The sequence below is a fragment of the Mizuhopecten yessoensis genome, unplaced genomic scaffold, assembly GCF_002113885.1.
Source record: "Mizuhopecten yessoensis strain PY_sf001 unplaced genomic scaffold, ASM211388v2 scaffold9847, whole genome shotgun sequence".
Classification (NCBI taxonomy): domain Eukaryota; kingdom Metazoa; phylum Mollusca; class Bivalvia; order Pectinida; family Pectinidae; genus Mizuhopecten; species Mizuhopecten yessoensis.
The window spans coordinates 974,113-988,642 of NW_018408252.1; the positions used below are offsets into that span (position 1 = coordinate 974,113).

Here is a 14,530-nt window from a genome sequence, read left to right on the forward strand (position 1 = left end):
TATATATATCTTTACTCTTCTGTTGTGATAAACATCTACTCCACCTTCAGTGATGATATATAAATATTTTTCCAGGAAAGAAACCATCGCGCATCTGTCAGAAAAAAATAGTGACTGATGAGTTGTTTAATAAATAGCGTAATTAAAAGTAAAACTATGACATAACGTTGGGAAATATTCGCACAAAGGTCACATCTATGTTCTGGCTCGCTTTAGGAAAGTGTTAAACTGCTAGTACACAGCACATGCGGTTAGTATATGAACACTCGATGTAGCATATGATTTACATAATAATACAATAAAACGACTTAAATATTTCAATTTAATAATACCTTTATCAGCGTACAGTTATGTAATCTAAGTCTCTACCTGTGTTCTTGGTTTGCAATTGATTCATCGTTTCTTTAGAATTGTGACCACAAACGACGACGCTGCTAGTGTACAGTGACGTATTTTCCTGCTTTATATCTATATGTATAAACAGCCAGCTTACCTTCCTACGGCACCCATATCTCGTGCTCTGTGGCACTTAACTGCAAAACTTGTGTGTTTGAGTTCACGCGATTATAATGAACCTGGCAGATGTAAACTTTGTTGAAAGGTTGATATAAACGTGTACCTATTGATAACTACACGAAGAAAAGAGTCATCGCTCAGATTAGCCACAATCGCATTCGATTATTCAACTTTCCGTTCACCGTGAATATACTACCCATAAAGAGTTGATCGGGCTCCTGTAAGTATCACTAGGACATTTGTGATTAAATATATTCAATTCAATTCTGAAAAGATTAGTAAAAGAGCCTCGATTACCTCATTGAATTGAAATATGTGTTTACATTGAAACATTCTCATAAGCTACGTGGAAGATTAGAGTGCTTTGTCTCTCACAGAAGCCCCCGGGGATTTAAACACTTCCAATGAAAACATTTGAAATGCCAACACTAGGGTAGTACAGTAGAAATTGCTTGACGCTAAAAATAAAGGGCATGTCTCGGACAAACATGGATAGCGGATTCATCCTGCACAACACACCTACATATATATATATATATTTATAAACTAAATTTTGAATAGTTTTTTTTTAGAAGAACGATTTTTTTTTCCAAAAGTGTTTTCTCCAGATTTGGGACTTGTGAAAACCATGGTTACAACATCAAAAAACACCAAAATATGGAAAAAAATCATGATTTTTAACCCATTATTTGACCCCCGCAAGTAGAATTGTTTTTCTTAAAACCTGTCTGAAATTAAATATCGCCTACTCGGTAACAGAAATACTCACGTTTTAGCATAGGTCATTCCGGTGGATTTTTCACAATATTTACACATGTGCTGAGTACAAAAATAGACTACATGAAAAGCCAGCTTTTGTTGTGTAGACACAGATTTGTAAATGCCCAAAACTGTAGTCTCAAACCAAATTCGACAAAGGGAGGTAATCTGAAAAATTAAAACTAAAGATGTATCCGTTTTCTTTCTCACTTTAAAAGTGACCGAGTAATATGAATTCTCCTGATAGGTGAATTTTTACCAATTCTGCTCTCAAACTACCAACAAAGGGAGGTAATCTGAAAAATTAAAACTTGAATAACTTTGTAGTTTTCAGGAATAACATTTCTTTTTGGGTAAAATATGATGCTTTAAGATCATGTGCATGTGAAAAACAAAACAGTACTGTGATACTAGGATGTTTCTGTCTTGTGTGATGATGTCATCATAACTATGACGTCATCAATGGACATCTGTGACATCATAAAGGCTCACTGATATCAAAATGAATACAAGGAAACCCATCACAACAACAAACTAGAAACAGACACACTTCCCGTAACCGATGAACAGCACAAAAATGTCCGATATTCTGAAACATCAGACAAATGACACCATAGCAACCGTTGTTTACTTTCCTTGCCTAGAATTGACAGTGACCCCAGACATTGTTCATTTAACATATTTCACTAGAAAAAAAAGTTTTCTTCAGCTGTAATTATGGAAATAAAATTTATTGACATTATTGACTTTGCAAATTTAATCTGTATGCTGAATCAAGTGGGAAAAAAAAACATATAATATAGCACTAGCCCTCTACCACTGGGTCACGGGTTTGAGACCTACGTGGGGCAGCCACCAGGTAATGGCACTAGTTTTTCTCCGGGAACTCCGGCTTTCCTCCACCATAAAAATCTGGCATGTTCTTAAATGAACATAGCTGTAAATAGGACATAAAACCTAAATAAACAACAACAGATAACAGAGACAATAAGGGTCACACGAACATGTTCGCAGCACAGACAGACGGGATTTACGCCAAATCTCATGATGTTGGGGAGGGAGGTTTGTTAGTAGGTGGATTTGATATAGGAACAGCGACCAGAGACCTGGGCAGCTGTAGTATCTCTGACCTGAGTGGAGTGGAGTTGTAGAACATGCGCAGAGGAATCATATAAACGCTTGTGAACATTTGCAGGGAGCCCATTGCAAGCAGAAAAGTGACTATGATATAAAGGTACGGCAGCACCATTACAACATTAAGGATGTGGTATTAAAGCTGGATAGTGCCATCAAATTTGGACCAAATCGAAATCAAAAGTCCATTCCTTGTGGTATAAGTAAAGTATCAAGTTTTGTATTTGTGGTTCCGACGCATGTGAAACCGGATGGTTTCCAAACCTGAGGAGTAGTCGTTACTCGATGATGAGGATGTGGACGTGCCTTATCTCTCGGGGTTGTTTGAAATTGATACGCAGACGGGAATGCTGACTGCGGACTCTACTCCGGCAACCCCGTTGAGACCAGTCGTGGAAGACGTCTGCGAATTGGACACAATGCCGGACACGGAGGAGGTTGTGGTGGTAACGCACAAGCGATGTGTCGGAGGCCTCTGTACCTGGATGATTATGTACAGGACTTTTGCCACACATCAAAGCTGTATATATGCGAAGTGTATTTTATGATGATGGATGATTATGCATAAGATTAATTAAGTTAATGTAAGGTGTATGTTAAGCTGAGTCAACAGATGTGTGTCAATATTTGTAAGTGTATTTTGGTACTGAACTGTAGGGTGGGACCTCATCCAGTTTGTACATTTTTTGAAGTAAAACCAATTTTCAAGATGTAATACTTACCATTACTTTAGTATGCATATGCAATACCTACACCCATCTTTGTAGATCAAAAACAAAATATTCGAATATCCTTACCTCCCTACCGTCACGTAACCCATATCTCGACGACAGAGCCACAGAGTGATCCCCCTTCCTCAAACCTCTATTATGGAGCCTAAAGGCAGCCTTAGGCTGAAGGTAGTCTGTCCGCGCCAGAAAGCCACGGACATGACCTCCTGTAAGGGGGACCCATTGAGGAGGGCCCATGACGCAGCAAGAACCCTGATCTCATGAGCTCTCACCTTATACAACGCACGAACCTGATCATCTGAGTGGTCGTAACCGTACTTGATGACCTGACAGATCCATCTAGACACTGACTGAGAGGAGATATCCTGCTGACCCTGCGCGTCACTAATCCCGGTAGACACAGACAATCCCGAAAGAAAGTATGTCGTCACACCAGGACCTGAACCCGAAAGAACAGGCCCGGCACCAAGACTGTCCCAAACGACAACACCACCTGGAATGCCGGGATCACTGACAAAGTCAGTACCCGGCGGCCGGTAGTCCCTACCCGAAGGCAAGCGCGAAAGCTTACTGGCGTTCCCGGCCAATTCGACCCTGGGCTGCGCCAAGCCAGGGTAGGGCTGCCCCTTCCCTACTCCAGGGAGTTCCTGAACAGGAATGCCCCCCCCTGTTCACGAGAGGGACTCGCCGAAGCGAGACCCCGAGACATGAACAGAGACAGTACCACCAGACCCCAGAGAGCTGGTGGCACGACCCCTACCTCTCTGCTTCCCTCGCTTACCGGAAGAAGAAGACGGCAGTCTTCAGGGGATTCAGTATTGAGTAGGTAGGTTTTCTGAAACAGGGACAGGTATCAGGCAATTTTCCAACATCTCTCCGTAGAAAGTATTCTCCCGTGGCATGCGGGAGGTTTCGGATCACCTTTTCAGCTCATTTCCACGGCACAAAACAATGTCTTGAATCATGGGTATGTCTGTAGGAGGTGGCATATACATCAACCATGAATGCCAGGTATCTCTACAACATGTAAAGGAATCCGATGATGAGGATCTTGTTTAAATACTTGTAAATAATCTCAATTGCATGTTATATGTGTTGTTGCTGATTGAATGTGTGTACGTGTTAACCTGCATGTGTTCATAATGACATTTTTAAGCGGATTTCATTCTTGGGGATGAATTGACTTTTATTACCATATATTTACATTTGCATGGCATTGTCACTATATAGCCTCTTTGAAAGCTGTGTCGTTGATGGAACTTAAATTACCATGCATCACGAGACACATTTCTTAGCTTATTAATACAACACTGACCGGAACTACAATATCCAATATAAATAAACATAACGGCTGCTGAAATATAGCTGGGCATTGTGAGATTTAACAATGTCATTGTAAATTTATGCGCAAAATAAAAAATAAAATAAAAAACACTTTTATTACAACGAAAACAAGACCAAGGGCTGCAATATCGTACAAAATGCACATCGGTTGAAATCACCAATGCCGTCGCAAGATCATTCACTTCAAACGCTATCAGTTTCACGCGTCTCGCATCCACGGTTCCTCAGTTTCTGACGACATGTCAAATAACGAGGCTGTTATAGAATCTACCGACTTTTGTCAGGTTCCCATACAATCAACAAATACATGCACGCCTGGATTCTTCACAAAATGAGTAAAGAGAAAAGTTCGAACTAACTTCCAAAAATAACTCCCTCGTGGAGGTCAAGGTCGGATTTACGGTGTTCACTGTATTTGTCCATGCGCGAAATGTATTGCGGGGAAAAATCGAAACAATTTCAAATCTAATTTTCAGCTCAGAGTTCTATTGATAAACTTAATTCACCCTATAGACATATACGCAATTGTATTGCTACTGAATTGTGGAATAAAATTGAAGTGTGTGTTAGTACTATGTTTGCCAATCAGCACGCGACAATGGGCTGTTCAAACTATTGAACGAAATTGTGTGGACTGTCGATAAGGCGGGCATTTTTAATTTTAAATATAAATCATAAGTTAAAAAAGAACATAAGAGGCAGAGAAAACGTTAATATAAGGATTGAACTTTTTTTGTATGGTATTTATGATCTATATGAATGACACAGCTTTGCAAGCAAACAAATCATAATGCGCTAGAGCGCATTATGTTGTTTGCTTGCAAAGCTGTGTCATTCAAATAGATCATAAATACCATACAAAAAACAGTTCAATGCTTAAATGAACCACTTTAAGAAAACGAGAAGGAATGTAGTGAGCTAGTCACTTCGGCATCTGGTGGTGGAACCCTGGTACCGGAAGTGTGTCTCCAGTTCTGGCCCTTAAATACCAAAGGAGACAGATTAACCGGCGAACCCGAGTAATACAGACGTCCCCTAGATCTTGTCCTGTAGTGCTCCCGTGGCCGCATACATCCGACGGATACAAGACTGAGGTAAACGCACCGTTTATATGCAATCACTCGATTCACAACAGTACTGTAACAATATTTTTCTTTAAAAGAGCTAAAACCTTATTAGCTTTGTGGTTTTGTACAATGGCAGTAAACATATCTATACATTGTGATTTGTTCCTACCTTAAATACCTTCATTTTAACTGGTTTACAAGACACATGTTTTCTAATTTACAATATTTAATTATTGTTAACTTCCAGAAAACAAGCATTTTTTTACACTTTATTTCTGTGGCAGGTGTAAGCGCAATGTTCAAAATTACGCTGGTATGGTATGTCAAGCACAGTTAGATATTACAATTAATTATAATAAATTCTGTAATTTATTTAGACAGGAGTGCAGATTTGACTTCATCAAAAGTTAAAATCTCAATATGGAAGATGAAACTAATAGCCAGTTTTGTATTATGTGCATGTAATATTTATAATTCTCTCATCCTGTGTGTAAGATAGAACTGTCCAGGAAAAGAAAGGGGTGTAGGAAATTTCTATCTTACATCCCATTTCACGTGACGTGACGTCACAATGGCTCGAAAAGGACGTGACGTCACGAATTTGGAACTCTCCGATACCGCAATGCGGAAAAGGCGACGTGATGATTAAAAACCTTTTACGATATATTTACCGTACATGGTAGAAAGATGCGATTAATTTTCCTGCGCAAAAGTTGTTTGCAAATATTGGATATGCTAAATCCGGCTGGCTGATTCGTTTTCGTCTAAAAGCTCTGGAGGAGAATTTATATTTTCAAAGTGGTGGCTAGTCCAAACGCATTTTCATGGTTTCTGAGCTTATTCTGGTGGTTTGAATGAGAGAAAACTACTCTTTCAAGACCAAGGGTGTAGGATAGGGTAATTCCACCCGAGGGATTTTCAAAGGGCCGGTTTCCAAAACGGCCCCTTCTCTGATTCAAATTTCCTGTTGGTGGTGCATTGCCCATGCCGTTGTGGTCACAAATCTATAAAGTATAAAGATTTAGGTCACTTGGTTTGTTTTTTATGGCTCCTCAAAGTTGTACCTTTCAGAAGCTGTCTAAGTGTTGATAAAATGTGCATGTTATGTAAAATATTAATGAAAATCTAATCAAATGATGGTCACCGTAAAGAATACATTCATGGCATGATTGTGACAAAAAATCATGTTTCCATCGCGCCATTTGGCTGTTTTATGGAAGAAACAATCTCAAAAATGCCATTTTCGATGATAACATTTTAGACACAAAAACTGTGTTTTTTAGAGAATACACCCTTTTATGGGCGTTGGATGCAAACCAATTTTTATCCTATTAAACAGTACGTAATATGCTATTGATGAGAGGAAAAATCATCAAAATGTAAGTGGTGGAACATTTTCAAATGTTGGGTTGAATTAGCCTATGGTTGAATTGCCGATTTTCGACTTTCTTTAGATAATTAACAAAAAAACGAGAGTATTTGCTCGGTATGTTGAGAATATGTACACAGATATGAAAAAAAGTGAGAGAAACACTTTTTCATAAAAAAAATCCAAGATGGCTACTTCACAAGTCCCCGTGGTTGAAGACATTGGCTGACAAATAGACAGAACAACAAACAAAACGTGTTCCTTATGATTTTGGTTGGTTTTCGCATTTACGGGAGTGTTCATAGCTACGGGCGATTGTATAATACCTATATTTATAAGTTTGGTTAGTCACATGGTAACGGGGATCTTTCATATCGAGCCCCAAACATACTTTCGACATATGCACTCCGTTGCCGCATGGAAAACTATTTCAAGTTTTGTCGGAATTTCTTTACCTGTGGTTGTAATGGTCGAGGGTTTTCCAGCGTCCTGTAATACCCAAGGTAGTACAAGATACTGGAGATGTGCGCACACATTCCCATCGTTCTCTCTCCAACTGGGCACTGGCAGTAGTAGTCCTTTATTGGGGCCTCAACATCGGGTGAAACGGTGAACCGTATCCAAACGTTATATTTCGTTTGGCTTTTGTGTCGAGAATGTATTTGACATCGGAGAAGGTCTGGGGAGTGCTGGTAAAGCCACACCTCATAGTCTCCGTCATCACTTAAATGTTCGGCGATGTAACCAGGAGCCAGAGATATCTGATACGTTCCACACGTAATGGTTCTCAAGTAATCAAGATCGAGACGGGGAAACAGTACGGAAGATGCATCCATCTTGACAAACTCGGACCTTGCCCGTCTAGATAGATCCGGATCTGTCTTGACTCTCTGAGCTAAACCATTCGGTGTTGTCAAACGGTCCTTCATACGTTCAGCCATTAGCCTATCTTTGGCATCTCTCTCTGGAGATCTCTGGTAGATCGGTCCTCTAATACCATTCAGACAGGCTGTGACGGTTCGAAGCAAAGCCTCGATGACATTGATAAAGCTGTTAGACACCAATTGCGTTCGGAAGAACGTCCAGTGTTTCAGACGACCATGATAGGATTCCACAATCCACCTCGATTTGGTGATAGTTCTGTCAAGATTTGCTTGGACGTCAGAATGTTGACTTTGACCGGGTTTCAGGTATGACGGCATGCTAGCATTGAGGCCAGAGGCTTCGAGAACTGGTAGGACATCTCTAAAACCTCGGTCAACGACAACGTTGTCGTCTGGTTGTAGCCAAGTAACTAGCTTGTCCATGACTTTTTTTGTAATTGTAGCATCATTTTCGCTGCCAGTGAATGGTCCTACTGTGTCCAGAATGTAGCCATCTGGTAAGGCGATGCTCATGAATTTGAGATAGTTTCTCTTCTTCTGGCCACAGTAGGACATTCTCTGGAGCTTGTGGTCGGAGCTTTTCTGGATATAAATATAGGTGCCATCTAATATGGCAGTGGCTTTATCTCCAAAAAATGCTTCTGAAAAGACAGTATTGTGCCCGAGCAACTGTTCTCTTGTCAAGTGATCCGGACCTAGAAATTGTGGGACTATCGATGTGTCTAATGCCTGTACTATGGAGTGGAAAGTTTTGGACACACTTGACTTGGAAATTCCAAAAAGAGAAGAACACTGACTCCAGGAAATGTCGGTTTTCAGTTTTACCCAGAACAGTAATAGAGCATCGTGTGTAGTCTTGGTATATATACCAGATGAAAGATATGGGGAACAGTGCGAGTGGATTTCGAGGAACTGATCTTTGGACCAACCTGTCCAGGCCATGCATGCCGAGTCATCAAGAGAAGAAAAGCTTATTGTAAACGCAGACTGGTTCTGTGAAAGGACGTGCGACACCTCTAGGAGGTCATTAATGATTTCGGACGATTTTGATGGTAACTGAGATTCCAAGGAACCTCTACCATCAAGGACAACCTCTGTAGACGGATCTAAGTCGTTACCAATAAGGTGAATGGAGCAGACGCGGGATGAGGTGGGACACCACAGTTTGTGTGAATAGATCAGGTGATGTCTTGCACGTTTTGGTAAGACTGATGATTTTGTTCCATTTCTTGCAAAGGTAACAAGACAGAGACAGCATTTTTTGTGTGAAGATGATCCATTCAAAAGATCATGAAGGGTCAGCAACGGCAGGATATGGGACGGGGAGTCGTCTTCTTCCTCTATTTCCTGGTTCTGCTCGGGTTCAGGTTCAGGCTGATTTTTGTTCCGAAGATACTTCATGTAGCACTTCTGGCAAATAAGTGCTTGTTCCTTTGCTGACATCAATCCTTGTTGCACCAGCGTATCTAGGAGCCATTTATATTGTGGACTATTTACATTGCGTGCACTTCTGTTCTTATTGCCACTACGTTTCTTGAAGTATACTTGACACCCTTCTCCAACACATTTACCCTCCATCTTGAAACAATAACGATTGGTTTATGAAGCGTCGATAAAGTAACAAAATAGCAAGCCACCGATGATTGCTGTAAACAGCTAATACTTAGTAGTTTGGTACAATTATGCGAAAATGTGTGATAAATAACGAACAACTAATTACACAAAATAACAAGACAATATAATAAATCACATTCAATACCTCCAAGAAGCGCAGAATTGATTGATTACTTAGAACAAAATAAAGTATTTCATATGGATAATCTATCTATTCGATGTGGCGTGGTCGGCAGGCACAAAGAAAGTGAGACAAGTCAGGGTCCCAACCCTGACAGAGCCACAACGCTTTGGAGATGGGACAATAAAACAAGGAAAGTGAGACAAGAATAGCTAGCGTCGAGTCAATGATTCCGTAAACGTATAGACAAAGACAAGAAGATACGGATAAATGTACAAGGCCACACGATCAGAAAATTCAGAAGAGGACAACTTGAGATAGAACAGTATTCATGTATCAGGGTGTCCTCAGTGTAAATCTTTATATCGATACTGTTTATTTAGTCGTTACACATCATAAAACTGTCATGAAAATATCCGCTCTGATATTCAATATAAAAGTTTGTATATAATAAGCTATATAATAGGGTTTCAGACAAGGTTGTTACTCATTTCCCCTTTTCTTTCAATTTACAACCACATTCAGGCGGCGATATGAGAACGTTCCACCACATGGAATTAGCTGATTTTTGGTACACATATGAAACAAGTAAAGCTCTATCCGATTTTCTGATGGAAATTTGCATCCAAAACTATATAACGGGAGAAAATTGCAATTTTATGGCATTTTTCTTCATAATTGTGTCTCTGCAAGTGCATTTTCATCCGAGAATTTTTTTTTTTATGTTTTATGAATAAACACGATGTTTTGGAAATATTTATATAAAGAAATTTATACTATGTTGCGAATTACAATTTCGAGATAACCTTCTTTTATTTACGAACTTATGTCTTTGATGCTGAAATTGACAACTTTATAAAAATATATTTTCACTGAAATTATGAAATCTGGGTGTCGGAAAGGTGTAAAATTATTCTTCGGGAAAGAAAAAAACAATAGTTGAGCTAGATAAGAAATTATACGGGGGCAGGCTCCTATGGAGAATTAACATTACTGGAAACAGGCCCTTTGGCCAAACCCTCGGCAATGCCTCGGGTTTTACCACATTTAAAAACACATCGGGTGGAATTTCACTAGCCAACACCCATTAGCATGAAAGAGTCTTATATTATTCAAATGTAAATGCTATATTCAATTCCACAAGGTGTCGGGAATCCGATTGGGGTACGGCGAAAAACACATTAGTAAGGTAATTTGAATTTCCCGCCTAAGAATTCCTCATGAATAAGTACAATAAGGCCGATAGCCAATCAAAACCGTTCTGTCGGACACGTGATTAAAGACATCACCACGATCAAAATTTGTACATCAACCCACCATCATCCCCTTTCGCCAACCGATATACTGTTGAATGATGTTATCTTGATCAAGTTGATGTTTTATTGCACCACATTTACATTGTGTTTTTTAAGTGCCACCTTTCGGTTTTTCATTGATAGGCGTTTTCTAGGTGCCACGTTTTGGTTATTCATTGATAATATGTGATGTTGTTTATATGTTTCATGAAATATGTTGTTGCCAGGTTCTCTTGGCAAGCATTCGTCATTTAAATAAATGACAATTATCGGACACACATCTTTGTTATTCCGTCATAACCAAAACGGGCCAGCTGTGCCTGTGGAACTGAGTGGTGACTCTCTAGTCTTAGTGAATATTAATGGACAACATAAATAATATTTAAGCTTTCTGGTCTTGTCAAATGACAGTTGAAATTCGTTTAAAAATATTCATACATTGTAATTTATTTAGAACTATAAAAAAACACATCATCAAACCCTGGTCTTTCAGATAGCATTAATTCCGTGATTTTACCTATTATAACAAGACACATTTTTTTTAATTTATAATAGTTATAGATGTAACATGTGGAATTGTACAAGGACAGTTAATATTGATAAAAACAAATATTCTTTTTTTTTTATGTACAATAGATATAGATGCAACATCTGGACAGTTAATTCCGTCTTTTCGTATAGCAGAGTTATCTTCTCTTGTGAGCAGGTATTGATTGTTACGTCATTGGTTTGTGAGAGTAACGTCATCAATTTTTGAGAAAACGACTTATTTTTCTCACACAAGCCAATGACGTAACAATCAATACCTGCTCACAAGAGAAGATAACTCTGCAATACGCAAATACGGAATATCCATTTTAAAAATATTCTATTTTAGGGAGGAATAAATAATAGCGTAATGTACTTACGCTGTTATTTATTCCTCCCTAAAATAGATTATTTTTGCCTGTTTCAACAAGACACATTTTTGTGATTTACAATGTTTTATTTCAATATACTTGCCTGGTTTTTAAGCACCTTTCCTTTGCTTTGGCTTGTGTAGTGAAATGTTGAAACACACACGCTCGTATGAGTTTTCAAGCACATTTAAACATTACAATCAATTATGATGAATTTTGCAATTAGTCCAACTTACTTAGGAAGGTGAGAATAGTTGATAAATATCTCAATATGTTGCTCCACATAATTCTGGTTCGGCTTTGAGCAATAATTAAACAATTGTATCTTTTGCTAATGATTTGTTAACATATGACATGAAATGAGTGACTGGTTAAGGAACAAGTCCGTTTTTTTCAGTGTTGTGTAGGAACAAAATTGTCCACTGGTGACCTCACCGGTTTCGTTACGATGTGGAACCTGTCGGAGGTGAGAGGGAAGAGTGCAGCCCTATATATATGTCTGCGTGGGTGGTGCGGGGTGTTGAGAGAGCGGTTTGTTGGCGTGTTTTGAATACGTTTGGTGGTGTGTTCCCCTAGAGTTAGTTCTAGTAGTCCTGTTCATGTACTTAAGTGGTCGTATGCGGTCCAAGTTTGTTAACATATTCTCTTAGTTGAAAAATTTCATGTGTTTATGATGCATTCAAAAATGTTAGCTCATCCGGCCCAAAGAGGCAGAGGGGTGGGGCAAAAAGGGTAACTTGAAGAAAATATTAAAATGCCTACTTTTATACCAATTAAAGGATTTTAACCAAATTTGTTGTTTTTGGGTGTTATTCTTACTTTTGACGAACAATTGCCAATATGCACATATACAAACCTTCTTTCATTAGGAACACGGGCTATCACAAGTTTATCAGATCAAAATCAAGCTCGCTGTTACAAAAAGTAGAACATTGGGCCTATACTGTCAAAAATACATGAAGCTCAAAAGGCCAGGTCTTGGTAAAAAAATAAATATTATGACATGGTTATAATCAAACAAGACGTCAACATACCATAGGTTAAAGTCATCCAGTCAAAGGTCAAGGCCAACTTTTGTTAATCGTAACTGGTGAACATGTTGCTATCACATTATGAAGCTAAGTTAGTCAGAATTGATTGGAGGGTCTGTATGAGCAATTAAAGTAATCATGCTTTCCTTCCTTCCGTATGTCTGTTCTCTGTCTGTCTGTTTTGTCCGTTAGCACTAGGAGATTATCTATCTCAGGAACCGGAAGTTCAATTTTCTGAAATTTCACATGGTTTTACATTGTGATACAGATATGCAATTGTGGTTTTAAAAAATCCTAATATCAAAGTAAAGGTCACCGATACTAAAAATAGAACAGACGATGTACTGTCAAAATCACATTCTATATGGCCGTGCTTACATAGTGGGCACCAGCCTATTTTTCAGATACCGGGTAACTACCCAACACATACGAATTTCTCTTAATGTTTTACTTTATATAACAATGTTATTACTGTTCATTTTTTGAAGCTTTAAGTGAAGAAATATGATTTTATCTTCCGTTGTATAAATACAATTTTGTTTATGCTTTTTATTTTGTGGCACTGTGGTTAATGATACACATCGCCATTGTGAAGAACGCCATGACCTAATTCCCAAAGTCCGAGATGGTCATTGAAGCTTTTGTTTGGTTCGTAAATAGGAAATATATAGTCAGTCACACAGCGGACCCTTGTTGACCTGTCAGTGTTCTAGTTTCTTTCATTTCTTCTGTATGTTTCGTTCGAAGCATCCTTAAGTAGTGATGATTAAAAATGTGCAAATGGAGGAGGCTACCCCTTGGAGAGGAATGAGAAAGGAGCGGAAGGCAAAAAGGGATAATTATATGTAATCCATGTTACAGTATGTCTTATTTTAGAACTGTCAAGATTATAGGTCTAACATGTAATATTAGTAGCTTTTTGGTATTGTAAAATGACATTGAAATTAATTCTAAGATATCCAAATATTAACAATATAATTTATTCCCCTATAAAAAGCTTTATTTTACCTGTTACAACAAGACACATAATTTTAATTTTCATTAATAGATATAGATGATCCATTATGGAATATTAAGTATAATGACATAACGTTTGTTCGAAAATATCCATATATTGTTAATTATTCCTACCTAAAATAGAATAATTTTTACCTGTCAAAACAAGAGAAATATTTGTCATTTACAATATTTGATTATCATAAACTTGCCAAAATGCTTTTAAACAACCCTTTCTGTGGTGAGTGTAAGCAAAAGGTCCAAATACACACTGGTTTGATATTTCAACTGACTTGAGCAGGTGTGAAGATTTGACTGTATAAAAATTTAAGATCTCCGTACGGTACTACAATAGATACCATATATTAGGAGCCGGGGCATCATAGCAGAATGAGAAATATTGGCGACATTGTATTTGGATGTTGGAAACTTAAGCGAATGAATGTTTGCGATCTGTAACTAGTTTGTTATCTCCCCTAAATTTCATCATATACAGTATCTCAGCTGCTGTGGCATACATTGTCATCAAATCTTTTAGGAAGATCATGAGAAGGCGGTGTCTCGCTCCTTAAAAAAGTCACTGTGACCTCACTTTGACCCTGTTCCCGATTACTGACATAATGGTTTCAGTGCTTATTTTGCTGCTGTTGCAATGAATGGCCATCATTCTTTGCCTTATATTAAAATGCAGACAGTAAAACTTAGGGATTCGAGGGTGGCCGCTATGACCTTTGACATTTCAACAGACAATGGTAGATCGGGATCGGGGG

The 14,530-nt window shown here is 38.5% G+C and overlaps 1 protein-coding gene across 1 annotated transcript in view; it reads right to left on the reverse strand.

Moving 5' to 3' along the window:
* Positions 1-2,143: 2,143 nt before the first annotated feature.
* LOC110458862 overlaps positions 2,144-14,530 on the reverse strand; it is a 45,420-nt gene continuing 33,033 nt past the window's right edge. The window contains exons 6-7 of the mRNA XM_021510818.1: positions 2,765-2,890; positions 2,144-2,212 (exon numbers count right to left, since the gene is read on the reverse strand). Of these exons, the coding sequence (XP_021366493.1) occupies positions 2,144-2,212; positions 2,765-2,890 (195 nt within the window). The remainder of the gene's footprint in view (positions 2,213-2,764; positions 2,891-14,530) is intronic.